This window comes from Punica granatum, chromosome 6 (assembly GCF_007655135.1).
Source record: "Punica granatum isolate Tunisia-2019 chromosome 6, ASM765513v2, whole genome shotgun sequence".
NCBI classification, from domain to species: Eukaryota; Viridiplantae; Streptophyta; class Magnoliopsida; order Myrtales; family Lythraceae; genus Punica; species Punica granatum.
In genome coordinates, this window is record NC_045132.1 from 23,434,015 (window position 1) to 23,453,849 (window position 19,835).

Here is a 19,835-nt window from a genome sequence, read left to right on the forward strand (position 1 = left end):
GTTATGTAATCTCTCAAATTTTAACTATATTCTTTTGTTTATGTTAAGGTTAGCCGGCAAAGGAAGCTTCCTCCATCGTAGATATTGTAAAATATGTATACCTGTATGCAGCCTACCTTATAAATATCAATTTGTCGGGATGATTTGTCTCATTTTTTCAAAATTTTTTTTCCCTTAACCAAAATGACTCTTTGTATTTCCAAGAGAACGTTCTCGATGCTCCTTGCGTGGACAACTTATCAGCTTTAGCGGGCTTAGGTCTCTTCCTCGCCAGCCCTTCAAGTGTCTATATCTAATACGCCGAAATCCCGATGTCCTCGGGCCGCATCACGAATCCGGCATCTCTTTGAGTCTCCTGCTATGCTAATCCACTCGAAAAGGCAAAGGGAATACTGTAAAATCATAATTTAGAGCTCTCATCGGAGGGCCGAAACTGTCTTATAGGATCGGTTTATAATACAAAGACTGATACGATCTGATAACGCGTGACACGTCCAATCAAAGTTCATTATAGGATAGCCTTCGGAATCCTCTCGGCACAGTGATTTGATCAATGAACCGATCATATGATACGACTTTTCAAGCTGCAACTGCAGCGGGACCACCAGGATATTTGACCATTGCATCCCTGCCCTCCCGCCCGAAGTAGACGTTTGATTGGGATTTCATGCCTCTCCGGCCCAGACCACGATAGCAATGAATTGGGGGCCTTATTGTGCCGAAATGATGAGGCCCAGTTTTCGCAATATAGTGATCAAAACGGTGACGTGGCAGTCGGCAGCTTCTCGAGAGCGGTGAAGAAACGGCTGCACACTGGAGAGCTCAAACAGAAAGCTCCAATGGATAAAAATGGCCGCTCCCTCTCTGAACATCTCTTCTTCTCCCCAGGCCAAACCCTAGATAATCTTTGATCATTCGGTGTTCAGCTCGCCTCAATGCCGATCACTTCATTCTCCGTCCTCCGCCACCGTGCCGCCGCCTCTCTGCTCCAGCTCCGCCACTTCTCCGGCCCTCTCTGTGCCGCCAGGCACCAGAATCCTAGCAGAATCTCCAGGAAGCACCAGCAGCAGCAGCCGAGCAAGAACTTGCTCAGAGCGAAGCAGCTGATCGTCAAGGAGTACTCCTCCCTAGCGCCGATCCTCTCTCCCGACGATGCCCCCTCCCTCTCGGAATCCCAGGCGATCGGCATGGTGGCCGCAGCTCAGGCCAACTTCATGCGCGTGATCGTGCAGTCATTTCCGCCCGAAGCAACTCCTTCTGGAAGCTCCGGGAACAGTGCGTATGGTTCTGGAGTCGGAGTAGAGCTGCTGTGCGTGGTGAAGGCGGTGCTGAAGAAGATTAAGCGGAGGGTTCTGGTTGGGGACAGAGTGGTGGTAGGGAGCATTGATTGGGTAGACCGCAGGGGTTGGATCGAGAATGTGTTTCAGCGGAAGACGGAGATTGTCGACCCTCCCGTGGCCAATGTGGACCACTTGCTCGTGCTTTTCTCGATGGAGCAGCCCAAGCTGGAGCCATTTTTGCTCACCAGGTTCTTAGTGGAGGCCGAATCGACTGGGATACCGCTTACTCTTGCTTTGAATAAAGCAGAGCTGGCAGATGAAGAGGTTCGGTAGTTGCTGTCAGTTGTCAAGTTTGACTAGGCTTTTACCACTTATTGACTCGTGATTGAACAGCTTCGAAATCGAGAATTTTGCCTTAAGATATACTTTTGGTTACCGTGATGATGTGCAGCGCTAGCTCCGCGTTAGATTTAATGCATTGAAGCAGAACGTGGCGATACGATTGATTTTATTGTTCAAATGGTCATTGGCTAAACTGCTGCGGCTCCTAGTCTCAATCTGTGATAGAGATGCAGTGAGACTTGGTATATTTCGCCATTGGTGTTACTGGAGTGTTGTTCATCGGAAATTCAATAACGGTTGGCTATGTGCATTCAGAATGTTCTGCACCCGAGGGATTGTTTTATGAGTTTGTGTAGTATTTCTTTCTATTCTTTTGATAAACTCTGCTGGGTTATGGGGGCTGGGCATTTCCTCTTGGCAACGGCTGATATAATGACTACTTAGGTTTTCCTCTATGCAAGAATAGAGAATTGTCTCCTGTTAAAAGGAGACAGAGTCGGGAGAGATACCTGAAGTGGTGATGAATCCTGTAGTTAATGTTATACAAACGGCTATTTTGTTTGTGTTTTCCAGTTAGGGGTGATAATTCATATAGTGCCAATCTTCGCCTTATTGAGCTTCTCTGTATTGTGGTTCATGTCAGTACTGGTATTAGTGGGGCACTGCACGGGATTTATTGAATTATAACACGCCCTCTGAATTTCTCACATTCGTAGTTAGGCTCTTAATTCTTCATGAATTTATACCTTCTAATAATGCAATCATGAACTTTTGGAGTTTCTACTCTATGAAAATGCAGGCATTGGTTACATGGAAGTCGAGGTTGCGAAGTTGGGGCTATGAGCCAATCTTCTGCAGTGTGGAATCTAAACTTGGGCTGGACACCCTTGCTTTTAGTCTGAGAGATCAAACAACTGTTATTGTCGGTCCAAGTGGAGTTGGAAAATCGAGTCTGATTAATGCTTTGAGAAGCGATTACCACCCCCGTGATGTAGCAGCTGAGGATAATTGGTTTGAGCCTGTAGGTTTTTTTTCGCTTGTGCGGTAGCAATAAATATGCATTGGTTTTCTTTTAAGCACCCTTCTCAATCTTTTTCACTTGGACATCTCTCTTGACAGATTTTAGGTAGCAAATGGTTTGAAGATCAAAGGGTAGGGGAAGTGTCGGCAAGAAGCGGCAGAGGAAAGCACACTACTCGCAATGTTTCTTTACTACCAGTAGCTGGAGGGGGCTATCTTGCAGACACTCCCGGGTTTAACCAGCCTAGCCTATTAAAAGTTACTAAGCAATCTCTTGCAGAAGCTTTCCCTGAGGTATTTCTTTTTCTTTCTTTTTTTTTGAGCTGTACATATGGAGGTGGTGGTTCTTTTAATGATTTTTTCCAGCATTAGTGAGGAGTTATTTCGTGTATATCGAACTTCATAATCTAGGTCGTCTTCTTTTGATTCAGTTCAGAAGGGTTCTCAAAGCCAGCGACTCAGCTAACTGCGCATTCAGTAACTGCTTGCATGTCGGCGAACCTGGGTGTGTGCTGGATGGGAATATGTTTGAAAGATATCCTTACTACTTCCAGCTACTTGATGAAATCAAAATCAGAGAAGAATTTCAGTTTAGGACATTTGGAACCAAAAGAGAGGGCGATGTCAGGTATATACCTCTCAACATTGCTGCTTGTTCTTGCCTGTAAAATAATAATAATACGATAAGAAATTGCAGCTTGTCGGACATTATTGGCCACTGTTCGTTTTCTTATATAGGTATTGCCTCGGGTATCTTTTCAGCATAGTCAAATGAGACTGGAAATATTTAGGGAAATTTGCAATGAGCAAAACGATCCCCATAGTTTAGAAGTCAATATTTCAACTAATCTATAGGCTTCTGAATGTCTTCTTATTGCATCCTCGCAGGTACAAGGTAGGTGACATGGGCGTCCAACAGGCCGAACCACGGTTGGAGCCGAAGAAGCACAGAAGGAAGTCGCGTAAGACGATCAACCAATCGATAATGGACGAGTTGGACGAGCTGGATGATGACGAAAACTTGCTGGACGAGGAGAGTGATCCCGTACTGCGGGCACTAAGAAACGAAACCCAGTAACCCGTGCCTAGCCTTTATAGTTTAAGTTACCTGATGACGCGGCGAATTGTAAATATCCTCTCACGGGATCTGCTTGAAGGTTCTTTCCCGGATCTTTCTGTGCAAATTGGAGCGCACTTTTCAAAATCTAATCGGAAGCAAATCAGATCTGTGATCTCGACTTGAACTCGAATGCGATGGTCAAGCTTTTGTGTGAGATGTCTTCTCTTTGCAATTTGGCAATGTGAGACTTATTCTCAAGCTGTGATCAAGCCATGCAATCCACAATTTCGAGGTTCGCACACGATCCGCCATACAAGGAAGAAACCCACTCTCGATCAATGATCTGAGTAATACTTGATCCCTTTAGATAATAATTAGTCACATAGGAATTAGGAGAAATCCTGATCTCGGTAGATCAATAGAAAGAATTAAGTAGGTTACTTCTTTAAATGTTTTGCTTATGCTTATATAACATATTATCGTCGCGTCCTTAAATGTTTTGCTTATATAACATATTATAGTTGGATCGGTCGTCCATACAAACGATGAAAATAAATTGATTTGAATAACAGAAGATACAAAGATTCCCCCTCCCCCCAAAAAATTAAAACAGAAACAATTTGTAGATTCTTTAGGTGGTATATTTAATTTTTAAGTACAGGAGAAGCTTACGTCATCTCGTCCTTGAGACTCGTTCAAAGATTTTTGAGACTGCAGAATTGTAGGGCTTTACCCCGTCCGAGGGAGGGGAGCCCTTCCAGAAATTCTCAACGGCCGTGGGGCAAAGCCCAGGCCGAAGAGGGGGTTTGGAAATAGTTTTCAACCAGCAATTGACGCGCCTCGGTTAGAACCTCACTAGCTGCGTCATTGCCCCAAGCGCAAAGATGCATTTACCCTTTTCCCCGGCCTTTCCTTTTATCTTTGCTCAGCCCTCATGCCCTCCCTAACTCCGCTCGATGTGGGACAAAAAACAAAAAGCTCCCCATTCCACTTCCCCTTCCACCGCCAACACCCCCTTCTTCTTCCCTTTGTACCTCGCCGGCAACACGAGACCTTTTGAATTTGTGAAGAGTTGTTGGATGTAATATCGCTCTTCTTCTCGTCTTGAGACCGGGTACTTGGTGCTCCATAGAGGAGGTCCACACATCATCGATGCTCGATAATCTTCACATTGGCTGGTTCTACTGCCGCATGAATATGAAACCCGCTAACATCGAGGAAGTTGCATGGAAGCTGTTCCATGTAAGTATATGGATGGGAATAATTCTTTTCGCGGGAGCTGGCATTGATCACAAATAGGTAATTAAATGAGACGAATCAGGCATTGATCACAAATAGGTAATTAAATGATCCGACATGATTCGTCTCGTCGCAGCGCCGCTAATTTTAAAAGCAGTGCCAATTCTTAGGTATGCATACGTATATACAGACTGCACTATCATCCATATATTTTACCACAGGCTGATAACCGTCCCATAATAATTCCTTTTTCTGTGAAAAGATAAAGTTACTTGTCGGTAGATTCGCATTATCATTAGAGTTCTTCCTTCTAGGGCGGGCAGATGGATAGAGAGATTTATACAGGAACCCATTGATATATGTTGTTCTTGCTTCATACGCATTGAAAATGGGACAGCACGACACCTTCCATGGCAGTACCTTGTTCATTGTAGTCAAAGAATCTGCTTCGAGAAGTAGCTTTCAAAAGTTCACTCTAGAGAAGAGGAAATATAGAAGGCGAAGGGAAAGATGAAAAGCTCCATCAACCCTCGTAGGGACAGTTAAAGAACATCATAAAACTGCATAGTTAAGCACATCTTCTAAGTTCAACACAACTGGCCGTCTGAAACTTCTGCAGAGTCGTTTGCTCAAAGAAAAGAAAGACCAGAAAAATGACAAAAATCTCTGGAAGAAACGAGTTTCTTCGAGCACTATCCGAATGAATAAGGAGGAGCAACCGCCCAACCAGGATCTTTCACTTCTTAGCTTTGCTGGTTGCCAACTGAGTCTCGGGCTGCAAAATCAAAAGAATGTCTCAGGACCGAAACTATGTGGATCACAAAACTGAAGCTATCTGAATTCTTCGACGTAGATATAGAGGAACTCACCTCCTTCTTGACAGGTTCTTCCTTTTCAGACAGGATCAGCTCGATGTGGCAGGGAGATGACATATAAGCTGTAAAATCACAATTGGACAACCATCAGTTTAGCCATATATTAAAGGGGGTAGAGAGAGCCGATAAAAAATTAATTTTGAATTGTTACTTACGGTTGATTCTTCCATGGGCACGGTAAGTGCGACGCCTCTGCTTCTGGGCCTGGTTGACCTGAATGTGGGAGACGTAGAGGGCATCGATGTCCAAACCTTTCACCTGAATAACCAGTTCAAAGGGTTCTGATCAGCAAAAGGTCCATAAATGATGCCTCTGGACAGTTGAAAAAAGGACATACTTCAGCGTTGCTCTCAGCATTCTTCAACAGGTTGAGGATGAATTGGGCAGACTTCACGGGCCAACGACCCTGCCCATTGGAGTGCCTGTTCTTGGCCTGAGCGGTCCTTCCAACACCCCTACAGAAGCGGCGGAAGGGGATGGCCTGCTTGTGGGCCAAAACATCCTCCAAGTATCTCTTTGCTTTGAGCAAGGGCAGCTTCCTGATGGCGAAAGCTGTCTCCCTTGTGTTCTGGAACATGATCGACAGTAAGAGTGAGTCAAAACTAAACTAGCAGGCTAAATCCGTATCAGAAAAATTTCAAATACATTTCACACAATATCATCCTCTAAAATCTAGAAACCACGAAAACCAAGCTTCTACGAGCTAAAAAAGACTAAGAGAGATGACAGCAAATCGAGATAACTTAAAAATCAAATGATAACATCACTGACTGAATGATGTGTGACAAATTATAAAAAGGCTTACTTAATGAAAATGGAATTGACTTTCCAAAAGTTCACAGGGAGCTCAAGTAAAAGAGATGACCAAGGCCTCACTTTACTCATCTACTACTTCAGAATCACACGAAGAAAAACTTCGCTTTACATGTTATAGCTCTCTAGATGGGGGTAAAAGGCAAAAATCCAAAAATAAAAGCAACAATGGGGGGGGAGGGGGGGGGGGGGGCGGCAAAAAAGATCAAGTCCCAGTTTTCTCCCTATTACGTTGCATCAATCTTCCGTCTCAAATGTATACTAAACTGGGCATTTCTATCATGTTCATTTGATCCAACAATTCACCAACAAAACACGCACATAAAATGATCACAAAGAACTCTATGCCTGACAACTATACAGCATCAAGCTGCAGATGAAGCAATTGATGTTTGAATTCAAAAGACCAGAAGCCATTGAAGGATGCAAAACAAATCCTCCTGATCCAACACGCTTACAATTACGGGGGATTTATTCACAATCATATCGTCGAACAAAAAGATTAACAATGGCATCAAATGAGCATGCCCATGGAACTGCGGCAACACTACCATTGATAGGAAATCCAACAGAACATAAAGTTATGAACTTCATATCTATGTTACCTTGAAATGAACCCTGAGGTCCGATCCCTTTGCCTTGCAAGCTAAAAATTGAGCCAAAAACCAAAACTTAGACCCGAAACATGTTACACAAAACCAAACAAAGGACAAAACTGTTCCGGCAAGAACTAATGCGAGTAACATTCCAATTCACAGCTCGCAGAGCTTACACTTGGTAGGGTTCTCGGGCTCTCTCGAGTACTTCACCTGATGAGTTGCAGAAGAAAAAAGATCACAAATCAGAAACAGAGTGCAGCAATGATAATTGAAACTCGGAGCAGAGGATATGCAGAGGGAGATCGAGAGGTTAGGGTTACCATGGCGACGATGCGGCTGCCCTCCTCCTCGGTGAAGCTCTCTCGGCTGTGGTTTGTAGCAGAAACGAAGTGGCAAAGCTCTGACATGTAAAACCCTAGCTCTTTGGAAGGGGGAGTTGATTTGTGGGCTGGGCTTCTCTAAGCCCACTTACATTAGGCCCAAAAGCCCAATTAAACAAAGTGGTGAGTGGCAGCCCAATTATAATTTAGACCGTACGATCACAACCATTGATTATCGTAATCCATACAGCTTTTTCGAAGTCGACCCGCAAGCAGTTCAAGCAGCTTTGAGGACATGAATTCTTCATATACCAAATGCCATCACCTAATATTGTTTATCATTTAGACGATAATGAAAAACGTGCTAATAGCTACGATTAATTTAGCAAGGTGACCCTCTTAAAAACTTCTAATAAGCACTCGAGAAAAATTTGTGATTCCTTAGAAATTATTTTTATTGTCTATCGGATGCTATAATTGTGCTGAATTTCGAAAATGAGCTTGTAGTGAAAATATCTAGGCCTAGAGGTTTCGGGTCAGATGCTCGTGGGACTAACCATACTCCTTTATTATTTATGATGAATTATATTCCATTGTACTAAACTCATGAATATTAATTGAAAAAAAAAAGATCCAGTAGTAATAATTTCTCAAAGACTTTCAACTGATTTGGGCCCAAGGCCCATTAACAGAGAAGAAAAAGGCCTGAGGCCCAGCCCAAACATTACCTGCTCTGTCCGTTAAGCGATCTCTCTCTTTCGGCTCTATCCGACGCTTTTCTTTCTCACTCCAAAGCTTTCCAGTTTTGCCACTCATCCGCGCTCAAATGACAACAAAACCTTTCCGCCATGACAAAGCTGTGCTCTTACTCCCTCGCGCCATTGCCATCATTGAGCTGAAGCTCTTCTTCCGTTTATGGTTTCTTTCACTCTCTCTGTATATATCGTTCGATACACTGCTGTGTTTGGCTTGCTTGATGAGGATTCTTCTTTAAAAAAAAAAAAAAAAAAATCTTTCAGCGTGTTTCTGCCTTGAAATTCACATAATTTCCTCTTCCTTCGGCGGTAATATGGATTCTCGCTTGCCTTAGACTAAAATTGCTGCTCTTGTAAGTTCAACTTGTTGCCGGTTAGTCGGCTCGGCTGATAGATTTATGAAGTTTGAGCTCACGTCCTGTTTTGTGTGTATGATTACTTGGGATTACTTGCGATCATCTGTGGGCCGCGGAGGTACAAGACTGCATGCATTGTTCCAGCTCACAAGGGTAAGGTGATTCCTATGAATCTCAGGATTTGTAATTTTGTATATGCATGAGCAGTGCGTCCGAAAACATGGAGTTGGTATAGTTACCTTTATCTTCCTAGGAGAGTGCTATACATGTTATGTTGAGACGGCAGTAAGACGGGATGGCATGGTTGAAACATGGAGGCACCTCGTTACAAGCAGTGAATTAATCTCTTATGGTCAATGCTGTTGGGTGTTGTCTCTCTGATCGATCCAGAATTTCATCCGTCACCCATTGTAGATAGGCGCTAAGATGTCATTAAATTTTTAATGGCTAGGATTATGTACGTTGAAGTTGTAGTCTGAACTAGTAGTACATCGCTGAGCTAGTGCTGGGGTCTCACTGTGGTTAAACATCAATTCCTGGACTGTTTCTTGAATTACTGCACTCAGGCTTGTCATATTGAGCTTCTACTATCACTTTCTTTCTGATGGTTCCTACTATAAATTTCTGCTGGGTGCACCTGAGTAGGCACTCGTATGCTATTACGCCCGGCTCTATCAGTTTTCAGTAGTCGAATTTGAAATTCAGTTTGGAAATGGCAAGTCTCCTGAGCAGTAACTTTAATAAGTATGAGATGGATATAATATAGTCATTAAAAGCAGTACTTTGCTTTTCCACAGTTCAGGTGAGACAATCGAATTTTTTGAATGAACAAGAATTGTCATGAAGTCATTCAAAAAAAAATTCAGGCTCAAAGAGTAACTCATGTTAGAATAGTGCGATTTTTCAACTAAGTTGAATTTAAGATTATTCATGGCGGTAGACTTGATTTGGCTTCTTAACCTCTATTTGTCCAGTCATGTGATCTGATCTTGAACTCTCGTATTGTTAGACAAGTGATTCTCATAAGTTCATCAGCCAGCTTAAGAAGCTTTTGCTTCCATTGAGATGGTTATGTTGAAGAATCGAGTATAGTTATCCAGTAGAGAACTCATCTTTTTCTTGACAAATAGTTTTGAATCTTTGTATTTATCTTTAATGGGTTTTTATTGGTGTAGATGCTCAGAGGTCTGTTCCTTTCAGTTTCTTCATCAATTTCATTATCATTATTACATGGAAATTTTTCTTAGGAATGAGCTGTAGTCAGTGCTTCCAATGATAAAACTAAGGACGTAAAGCTTGGAAACTCGATATTCCTGTGGTTGCCAAAGTAGATGCGCAGGCCATCTTTGACAATGGAAATGATGGCCCATAAGTACTGCTCCAAAAGCTTTATAATTCCTTTTGTGGGATGATAACTTAATCAAGGGGAGAGCATTGTGCACATGGTCATCTTTCATCCACCAAAGGTGACATATCCGAGTACAGTTAGAGGACTTAGGATTTTATTTTATTTTTGGCGATAAGTTGGATGTACGAGGTTTTCAAATTATTGCGGCATGTGGTGGCTGTGCCGCAATGAAACATGGGCATCGCCAAAATTTTAAGTTTGTTTATGCAGGTCCCTGGCAATGAAGTTTTTTTGTCCTGCATGTTTAGGAGGCCATTACCAATTTCCTTAATGCCTTCTGAAATAGGTTGATCAGCATACTGGTGGATCATTATTCTTTTGAGTTTTTCAAATATCTCTTGCATTGCAGTGTCAGAGTTTAACTCTTATGATACAAATTAGATTGACTTTAGTCTCATTTAAATTGAATGCAGAACTAAATAAACCAAGAAAAATGGTGTGTTGTTTTTATTTTTATTTTTATCTTCTCTTATTGGAGAACTTTCTCTAGAAGCTATCAACTAAACTGGAGAACTGCCCTGCTGCTCCAGCATCCTCTTTTTGTGATGTTCATTTCCTCGTTAAAGAGGGACACCGGGTGGACGAGAAGTAAGATTAGTCGGATTGCAGGAGTGTTTTGGGGTGTATTGGCCTATTCCCGTTTTGTAAGATTATACAGCATCTTGGATATTTTAAGATTTTACATAACAGTTTTCTACTCTCCTATGAGATCTTTGATGCCTCTTTTGTTGGTATGGATTTCAAAATCATTCTCTCTTTGTATATTTGGTTGTTTGACCTCTAATATGAGTTAATCAGCTAATATTAGAACTTGAATAGTGAGAATGTCTTTTGCTTCATGGGTAAGAAGCTAAAAGCAGACCAATCGGTTACAAGAGACGAGATGAATTCATGATATATTCTTTGGAATATCCCAAGGGTGGGATATTAAGATAATAAGATTGGTGGAAATGCGACACTTTGATACTTGGTTATCTGCTAATGCACAATCATCATTCTGGAACCGAAGGTTGTTCTTATATAGAAGTTGTCCATAGCTGAAGAACTTGGATTCTGCAGGTAGACTAACGCTCTGAATACCGTTGCATCATTGACTCGTTGTTAGTCTTTCACTGATAAAATTTGGATTTATTCAGTGATTTTGGCCTCTGATCAGTGATTGCTAGAAAAATTCTCAAGGACTCTTTCCTTTAGGAATGGTGACAAGCGACTAATCATCATTTATAATTTATTTTAATGGATCTAATGGTGGATGGTTATTAGCAAAAAGTGGTCCTGTAAAGCTAATTTCCATTAAATATTTGCCCATTAATTTGAAAAGTTACTTTTGTTGATTGTTACACTGGTGGAATCCAATGTTTTAGGCAATATAGCTTCTCCTCTGTCTATATAACGCGTGTTTTAGAAATCATATAACATATCAGTCCTGTTAGGAGTGATTGAAGATTTTCTCTTTACTCACCCTAGATTAATGTCTGGACCATTTATTTTTCACTAAACAATGAATACTCAATGATGCACTAATACGAAAAGTGCCTTACTCAATGAATCAGAGCTGTGTTATTTTCAATTTTGGTTAGCAAGAGTAGATCTTTATATGGATTAAACTCCTATAATTACATTTGCACTTCCCTCTCTGAGTTTTCTTGTGGATAAAGGTGTATAATTATTTGATGCTACCATCGGGCAGAGAGATCAATGTTGGTCTCAGCAGGATGTACTTGGCACCAATCAAGGTTAGCGATAGGGGTATGCATGGATACCGGATATATTCGGAACCGGTAATCTACCAGTTAGGGTAGAGTTCGGGTAACTCATATTGAAAATATGATGAGGTCTATGTATTAAAATAAGGAACTAGTGAAAATCGATTATGGTTCCAATTCTTGCATATAAAGTACCCAAAACCGAAATCAATAGCCAAACCCGGATAATAACTTTCTCCATTATATATATATATATATATAGTTATATTCAGATATTTCTATATTTAAAAAATATAGTCACTAATTTAAAATAAAATCTAAATTTATACCATCATTCTGTTTTGTGTGATTACTGATTATGGATGAAACATTTTCGATTTTATTTAGGGAGACCAAAAAAATTTATAGATTCCAATAGGGTACCCGGAATCTGTGGTATGATACAGGTTCAAGTTTCAAGACTTAACATGGTAGGATCCGGTTTTAGAATCTTGAAACCTATCTTCTGCAGGGTAGGGTCCAGGTATCGTGAAAAAAATATAGTATTCAGACCCGCGCATCACTAGGTAGCGAGCCTTTGCTTCCTTTTGTGATCGATATATTTGGTCTAGTTACAGCATTCTATATAGGAATGAGGATGTTCTAGCTGGTCCTGGCCCGCAAGCCACTTTCCTTTTATCAGTATTTAGTGGTGAATAAGCTGGCAGATATGCTGCAACACTTTGCCATTAGTGGAAACAAACCTGTTGGGACCAGAGTGACATTAAGCTTTCTCAATTTGCAGGGACACTGAGTTGTCGAAGCCGGGAGTTCTATGATAATAATTTAATGTCAGGGTTCATATAAAAAAAATATAAAAGATTGACTAAAGTATCCACTAAGGTAAGCCTTCTTTTATGCTCTTATACGGTTACTTTAATCAAATTTTAATATCCATACAAGCCGTAAAGGGGCTCTGCTTTAGTCTTCATATTAAGCCCAACAGCTAATCATTCCAAAATGATCCTCTTGGCTGAGTACTCATTTGTTTTAGCTCTTAGAATTGTTATTATCATTGTTGCAGAGGCCATTATATGGTTCTTTGCCCCAATAAGCTTTTAGGGTTCCTTAGTGATAGAAATAGGATAGTGGGAGATGCTCTGTAGCAATACTTTCAGCAAAGTAGGAGTCATTAAGACCAAGGAAATGTAAAATCTCAGTTTCTTTTTTTTTGCGGGTGGGAGGGCTCCCACGCCTCCCCTATACCTTTTTTCTGGGAAATGCTATTCTAGGATTCGCTGGTTCTCTAGCATGATATTATATGGAAGATTTGTCGGTTCCCTGGTATGATATTTATATGGAAGATTTGTTGAGGCCTGGGAATCATTGGGTGCTTCTGGGGACGAATGAGAAGAGAAAGTAATTGGATTTGCATCAGGCTATTGGATGCTTTTGCTGGCAAGAAAACTCGTTTTCTATGCTAGTGAGGTACTCTTTCAGGGACTATTCCTCTATTCTTTCCACTCTGGTTATACTAAAATTCAACTCTAGAAGGATGTGGGTGGGAATCTGTCACTGTTTGGTGGTTTGACTTTCCCGTTATATGGAGCATGGTTGGTTTGGTTGACCAAATCTATCTAATTGCCGGTGACGGCTAGATGTAAGCCGTCCATGGCTATTAGCAAATACGATTGGCCGTTGTATAGGTGTTCTGTTATGGTTTCTTGTTACGAGTATGTATTACTCGGTGGCAATTTGGCTTAAAATAGATTGGACCGTCTTCATAGTACTCGCTCCCCAGTCTCTAAGGTTTTCTTTATCTCGGCGTGCGAGTCCTCTCGTTGATAGAAGAAAGAAGCATTCCAAACTGGGTTACTATTCAGAGATCCCAGCAGATCATGTTATCTTGTCTCAGTGAGACAAAACTGAATAAGGATTAAGACTAGGTCAGTTCTTTCTTTATCAGTGGTTCAGGAAAAAGCTGTTCCACCAAAGTTATGCAACCACTGAAATGCCTAACTTGTGAATGATCAGCCAAACAATGACAATCTTGTTTTGTTAAGCATTATTCCATTGCTCAGTTGTGCCGTGGATGCAGTAAGTGCTCTGTTCTATGTTGCCGTCGAGATATTGGAGGAGCCTGTTTTGGATAAGGCATTGGAGGGGAACTTATACGGCAATATTTAATAGCATAATTCAATTTTTTGAAGGCCCTTTAACATTATTCATTTGCTTTTGCCTTGGCCCATCCTTCCTTGGGCTAAAGACAAACAGAACTGCTTTATTGGCCATCTGATGGTAGCCCATGCTTGATTTTTAACTGTATTGCTCTAATTGGATCACAAAGTTCGCCTCTGTTTTTTTACCGAAGATCGATATGCAGGGTTCACCCCTGTCAAGCTTAAGCTTTTATTAGGAACGAAAGGTCAGATTTAGTCCCAACAGTCGGTTATGATTCAAGAGACCTGAACCAGTTGATTGCTGCTCTGGACGAACATTCAAGAGCCTAGCTAGTCGTCTGAAGTGAAGGACTGAAGGTACAGATAATCATATGAGCCACATAGTGGAAGTGTCACATGCAGAGATGGAGAGCATGAGGTCGAGGACGACTCCTATCATGTAAAGGGCACCTATGTCCGGTCCTCTGCATCCATGACATTGCATTATGGTGCAGAAATATGTTTACGGTGGGAAGCATACCGTTGCCCACTGGTACCTGCAAATCCGACCCACTTGGATTTTGTATAACACGCGGCCTGTAAAACCCATAGGACAGTTATAGTACACTCTGATAATTATTGAAGCTAGATAAAAAGAAATCTGTCCATGCAGGCCCGCAGTACATTACTACAGGAGTTATGTTGCTTCTGCTCTCAAGATAAAAGGAAGGAAGAAACCTAGAGATTCATGGGAAATCACACTGATCCAGAAAAAAAAAAAAAAAGAAGGAATCATTTCATAAACAAAGATGACCTCTCACTTCCGTATTGACACAGGCAACATGATAATTACTCTTAGCATTGGCAGATAATCCGTGACATGGACACTCCAATAATTTACGTCCGTATAACCATATGTGCATATCGATATTTTGCATTGATATATGGCATATCTGTTTTCCACATTCATATGGTTCTTTTTTAACCTGTAGTTGATTAGGTATGCATACAAACGGAGAATTGGGCATGTGGTCCTCAGTGCAGCCATCGCCTTTTTCTTGAAAAGCTCGTCGGGAGTTGTCATTAAGTTCTGTGGTTAATAAGGCATGAATCCTTACATAATTACGGGTGTTATGTATGCGTATGTATTCACTATGTACTACACCCGCCTAATATGACCTTCCTACCATGTTATAATGCTGAAAAAATAAGTCAATTCTAAGCAGTATTGTAAGCAAAAGTAATACTTGCATCTGTGCATGGGATGCACATTTTGGTACATGTGCATGGTCAAAGTTTGGCCTATATAGATTCCTATGTCCTTGGAGAGTCCATCATTTAAGGCTTTTGAGATGCTAACCATGGTTAAATACTTAACCCAACATCGGACACTTAACCCACTCAAAACTCCACTTTCCACGTTGTATATATATACAAGTCGTCCCGCATGCAATCCTCACACTGACAAACGTCCTCCTCTAGACATTTCTCTCTAAAGCTCTCATCATTAGAACTCACATTTCGAAAGAATGATGAAAATTAATATGATCAATCTAGTAATTCCATTAGTCCCTCTTTTTATTATTGCACTAATAAAGGGGTCATGGCCAATTGTCTCTCCTTGCTTGCTCTCACTTCTCTGCCTCTTCCTTCCACTGATTCGCTTCTGGTTAGTTCCAGGCGGCCTTGCATGGAGGAACTACCGCAGCACCGGCCCCACGAAACTCAAGGGCCCGATGGGGTGGCCCATACTGGGCTCTATACCCTCAATGGGCTCACTTGCCCACCGTAAGTTGGCCGCTATGGCGTCTTCATTGGGTGCAAAGCCTGCGATGGCCCTCAGCCTGGGGCTGACACCGGTGATCATCAGTAGCGACCCCGAGACCGCCAGGGAGATACTCTGCAGCCCTTCTTTCTCGGACCGTCCCGTCAAGGCCTCCGCTCATCTCCTGATGTTCGAGCGGGCGATCGGCTTTGCCCCTTCTGGCACCTACTGGCGCCACCTCCGCAGGATCGCTGCGAGCCACATGTTCTCCCCCAGGAGGATCAGCGGCCTAGAAGGGCTCCGGGGGAGGGTCGCTGACGAGATGGTGAAGGAAGTGAGCAGGGAAATGGGAGGTCGAGGATTCGTCGAACTGAGAGGGACACTGCAGAAGGGATCGCTGAGCAACGTGCTGGAGAGTGTGTTTGGGAGTGAGAGTGTGGAGTTATTGGGAAGGGAGGAGTTGGGAGTTTTGGTGAGGGAAGGGTATGAGCTGATGGCTAAATTCAACTGGGAAGACCATTTCCCCCTGAGGCTGTTGGACTTCAATGGAGTGAAGAGACGGTGTCATGAGTTGGCTCTTAAGGTTAGACATGTCTTGGGGAAGGTCGTGGAAGACAGGAAGAAGGCAAGAGTTGGGCTAGGGTTTGGTAACGGCAATGATTTCCTCAGTGCTTTGCTCTCTTTGCCAGAGGAAGATCAGCTGAATGATTCGGACACAGTGGCCGTTTTGTGGGTAAGGACTCCCTTCTTCTCCCTCCCCTCTTCGACCCCTATAGTAAGCTGCATGAATTCTTGATTGCGATTGAATTAGCTGACTGAGGCAAAAGCGGTTTTATTCAGTTCCGGAAATACTAAATGCGATAATATTCTCATTTAAGCATTCGATTGTACCGATAGTTTTTCGTCGGAATATTTAAAATTATTCCTAAATGGCATCAAATTGTTTAGTGTTTACTAGATGTATAGGTCGTAGTGGCATCAAGTCCTGTTAGCCGTAGATTTTAGGACTTGTTCTGTGTTTAAGGTTGTCCACTGCATGGAAACATAAGTAGCAAGTACCTTACCTTTTCCGTACAGGTGTGAACCCAAAAAAAAAAAAAGCAGAAAAAGAGAAAAAGGAATTCTGTATTGCAGAAGTTAAACCGAGTCTTCTATTCACCTGATACTGATTGCGGCTGGGTCACTGATTTTTTATTTTTTATTTTTCAATTAAGATCCATGAGTCTAGTAATGAATAAGTCGGGAGTCTTGATGGTAAAATTGAACCCGAAATCTCTTTATTTTGAGCAGTGTAAGAGTGCTACTCAATGAATAAGGATCCTTCAACTCAACCTTTTACGTATGCCTTCTGTATATACCTCATACTTGAGTTGGCCTTGAAGAACTTTTTTCTTTCTTCGTCTTATTTTATTCGTTTAAATATTATGAAGGAGATGATATTTCGAGGAACGGACACGGTGGCAATACTTCTCGAATGGATAATGGCCCGGATGGTCCTTCATCCGCACGTGCAAGCAAAGGCCCAGCAAGAGATCGACACGCTCGTGGGAAGTGGCCGACACGTGCAAGACTCCGACATCCCTAACCTCCCTTACCTCCAGTCCATCGTCAAGGAAGCCCTGAGGCTGCACCCTCCTGGCCCACTCCTCTCATGGGCTCGTCTCGCCATCCGCGACGTCCACGTGGGCAAGCTCCTCGTCCCTGCTGGCACGACCGCGATGGTCAATATGTGGGCCATAACCCATGACCCGTCCTTGTGGAAAGACCCGTGGGCTTTCAATCCAGATCGGTTCCTCGAAGAGGACGTGTCCGTGATGGGCTCTGACTTGAGGCTCGCTCCTTTTGGGGCGGGCAGGAGGGTGTGCCCGGGAAGAGCGATGGGCCTCGCCACCGTGCACCTGTGGCTTGCTCGGCTTCTCCACCAGTTCAAGTGGCTTCCAGCCCATCCAGTCGATCTATCAGAATGCCTGAGGCTGTCTCTTGAAATGAAAAAGGCTCTATCTTGTTATGCCGTTCGCCGGTATGACATTCCCCTCCCGACATGAGTGTTCTTTACAAGAGGCGAGTTGCAGGGTCGTGATAGTTTTATCGCGTCAATCGTGCCGCATAACACGCTCCTGCAAAAATCTGTAAATTACTACTTTCATAATCATAACCTCCAACGAGAAATGGTCGGAGGTAGAGTTATTATTCCTCGTGTATCTTTGTCTTGACAAAGTATCATATGCTCGGAGGATTCTATATTATATATGTAGAATAATTGTATCAACCATCTATCAGGGAAAAAAAAAAGAGAAAAAAGAGAGAGAATAATTGTATCAACCTTGTTACAAAAGTGTGAGATCCGTGAGGAGGCAACCTTACAATCGTATCACAAAAACTAATCTATCTCTCCATCCATGCAAAATGTTTATATAAAAGTTACCATCGCTAGAGAAATAAGGTGCAGTATAGTGGCACATCTCCTCGTGTAATAATTAACATGTTTTAGATTTAATTCTCGCTAGTGGAATTATTTATACTCTTCTATTTAACTTTTTTTTTTTAAATATTGGGTTTATGTTGCTTTTTTGTAACTAAATAGTTATCGCTTTTTGTTATCTGGTTATATATTAAGAAAATTTCATAAGCCTAAAAATAAAAAATAAAAAAATTAAGAGGCACAAAATTCTGTCAATAAGAGTTCAATCCAAAATCTTTTGCTGCATGTTAGGTTGGCCGTGATATGATAGAGAATATAATATACGGGGATATGAATTGGCTGGGGAATCCAATTGCAACTGATTAAAATGTTGATTATTTGACAGGAATACGAGGAACTGATTTTTTTTTTGTTGATAAATAAATATTACATTCAAAATGCAATTAATATAATATATAATAAATATTTTAAAGGAAAACCTCTGAAGCACCGGCTTTGCAAGCCGGTTCAAACTCTCTCTAGCCATCTCAGGTCTCCAAAGTCCTAATTCGACGAACTCAAGGCTCGTGAACCTTGAGTGTGGCTCACGAGCCCTTGGCCATTGGGGAGGAGCTTGTTAAGCTCCTTCCTTAAGGGGAAGCGTTGGTTGAACCCCGCAGCCAGCCCCTGCCCGCTGTAAGGGCCCGTTGAACCATGAGCGATGGGCCACAAGTTCGTAGGGCCCTGTTGGGACTGACTTTCACAGCCATGGGCTCATGCATCTCCCCGCGCGCTTTCGAGTTCGATGGAGGTAAACAGCCCGATCCGATCCGATCCGATCCGGTTATAATGTAACTATCAGCATGTCAAAAGTCAGAAACCAGTTTTTTCTTCCCTCCTAGGAGTCACCAAATGCAGACAGGAGATCTCAGGTGCTTTCTAATTCTAATCGGACAGAGCTTTCTGAATTAAAGATTGCTATTGTTCTTTCTCGAGATGACCTTCCCATTCTAATCACAAATGATTGAAGCCAGACTTCTAGTCACGGGACACCTCTGCTCCGTTTGTTATCAAAGTCGTGATTTAAGATTTTAACTTTAACTTTAACTCAAAACACTACACAACAAAACACACATTTCAAAAGTCAAATTGGTGGGCCCCATATATTATTAAAATACAATCCCATTATAATTAATTATCTCTACCTTCCATTCATTTTATATTTCAAAAGTCAAACTGGTGGGCCCCATATATTTTTGTTTTCTTCTACAATCACAATCACAATCACAAATTCGTGACTTTAACTCCGAAAACAAACGCATTGCTCCTGTTGCATGGCCCATTTTCAAAGACACTCTTTCTTCTTTTTTTTTTGCTGAAACATTTTCAAAGACACTCGTTAGTTACTTCTAGTTTGGGTCAGATATGATAACTGCAAGACTCGAAGAATGATTCGTGATCTTAGGTGATGGCGCTTCCAAGAATGATCCATGCCCAACCTGCTTTCAAATTATTTTGTTATATGATGTCCTTTTCCTTTTTTTTTTAATATATATATATATCTTCTAATGTTGTGACTAATCTTATCATTATTTGTATTTTTTTGCTAAAATCTTATCAATTGTATTTAATAGTTATGGTCCGTCTAATATGACAAGGGATACTATATGACAAATTTGCTCTTGAATAGTTATGGTTAGTTCAAGTGTATAGTACTCCACGATGCTCTTCGCGAATAATAGAAGTACTAAACACTTG

General features: G+C 41.8%; 3 protein-coding genes and 1 non-coding gene across 4 annotated transcripts; 2 read left to right on the forward strand and 2 right to left on the reverse strand.

Moving 5' to 3' along the window:
* The first annotated feature begins 783 nt into the window (after window positions 1-783).
* On the forward strand, window positions 784-3,917 carry LOC116210837 (small ribosomal subunit biogenesis GTPase RsgA 1, mitochondrial-like). Its single transcript, XM_031544925.1, has 5 exons — window positions 784-1,604; window positions 2,422-2,643; window positions 2,742-2,936; window positions 3,074-3,270; window positions 3,531-3,917. Exons 1-5 carry the CDS (start codon window positions 936-938, stop codon window positions 3,718-3,720), a joined length of 1,473 nt encoding a protein of 490 aa, XP_031400785.1. The 5' UTR covers window positions 784-935; the 3' UTR covers window positions 3,721-3,917.
* Window positions 3,918-4,427: 510 nt separating this feature from the next.
* On the reverse strand, window positions 4,428-4,588 carry LOC116212570. The gene has a single exon (XR_004157882.1). It is a non-coding gene; the product is annotated as a U4 spliceosomal RNA (small nuclear RNA).
* Window positions 4,589-5,385: 797 nt separating this feature from the next.
* Window positions 5,386-7,671, reverse strand: LOC116210838 (60S ribosomal protein L17-2-like). The gene is made up of 7 exons (XM_031544926.1): window positions 7,549-7,671; window positions 7,402-7,438; window positions 7,235-7,275; window positions 6,154-6,384; window positions 5,972-6,074; window positions 5,811-5,878; window positions 5,386-5,716 (listed from the first exon to the last, which is right to left on the reverse strand). The coding sequence occupies exons 1-7, from the start codon at window positions 7,633-7,635 to the stop codon at window positions 5,678-5,680; spliced, it is 606 nt and encodes a 201-aa protein (XP_031400786.1). The 5' UTR covers window positions 7,636-7,671; the 3' UTR covers window positions 5,386-5,677.
* A 7,690-nt stretch (window positions 7,672-15,361) lies between these two features.
* Window positions 15,362-17,998, forward strand: LOC116210085 (cytochrome P450 78A4-like). The gene is made up of 2 exons (XM_031543896.1): window positions 15,362-16,409; window positions 17,107-17,998. The coding sequence occupies exons 1-2, from the start codon at window positions 15,441-15,443 to the stop codon at window positions 17,719-17,721; spliced, it is 1,584 nt and encodes a 527-aa protein (XP_031399756.1). The 5' UTR covers window positions 15,362-15,440; the 3' UTR covers window positions 17,722-17,998.
* The last annotated feature ends 1,837 nt before the right edge of the window (window positions 17,999-19,835 follow it).

Excerpts from the sequence above, each read along its gene's own strand:
- LOC116210837 (XM_031544925.1), top strand. The coding sequence starts at position 936 with ATGCCGATCACTTCATTCTCCGTCCTCCGCCACCGTGCCGCCGCCTCT. Across the intron at positions 1,605-2,421 it reads CAGAGCTGGCAGATGAAGAG|GCATTGGTTACATGGAAGTC; the intron begins GTTCGGTAGTTG and ends ATGAAAATGCAG. Across the intron at positions 2,644-2,741 it reads AGGATAATTGGTTTGAGCCT|ATTTTAGGTAGCAAATGGTT; the intron begins GTAGGTTTTTTT and ends CTCTCTTGACAG.
- LOC116210838 (XM_031544926.1), bottom strand. The coding sequence starts at position 7,635 with ATGTCAGAGCTTTGCCACTTCGTTTCTGCTACAAACCACAGCCGAGAG. Across the intron at positions 5,879-5,971 it reads TGCCCATGGAAGAATCAACC|CTTATATGTCATCTCCCTGC; the intron begins GTAAGTAACAAT and ends GTGATTTTACAG. Across the intron at positions 5,717-5,810 it reads AAGAACCTGTCAAGAAGGAG|CCCGAGACTCAGTTGGCAAC; the intron begins GTGAGTTCCTCT and ends TTGATTTTGCAG.
- LOC116210085 (XM_031543896.1), top strand. The coding sequence starts at position 15,441 with ATGATGAAAATTAATATGATCAATCTAGTAATTCCATTAGTCCCTCTT. Across the intron at positions 16,410-17,106 it reads ACACAGTGGCCGTTTTGTGG|GAGATGATATTTCGAGGAAC; the intron begins GTAAGGACTCCC and ends AATATTATGAAG.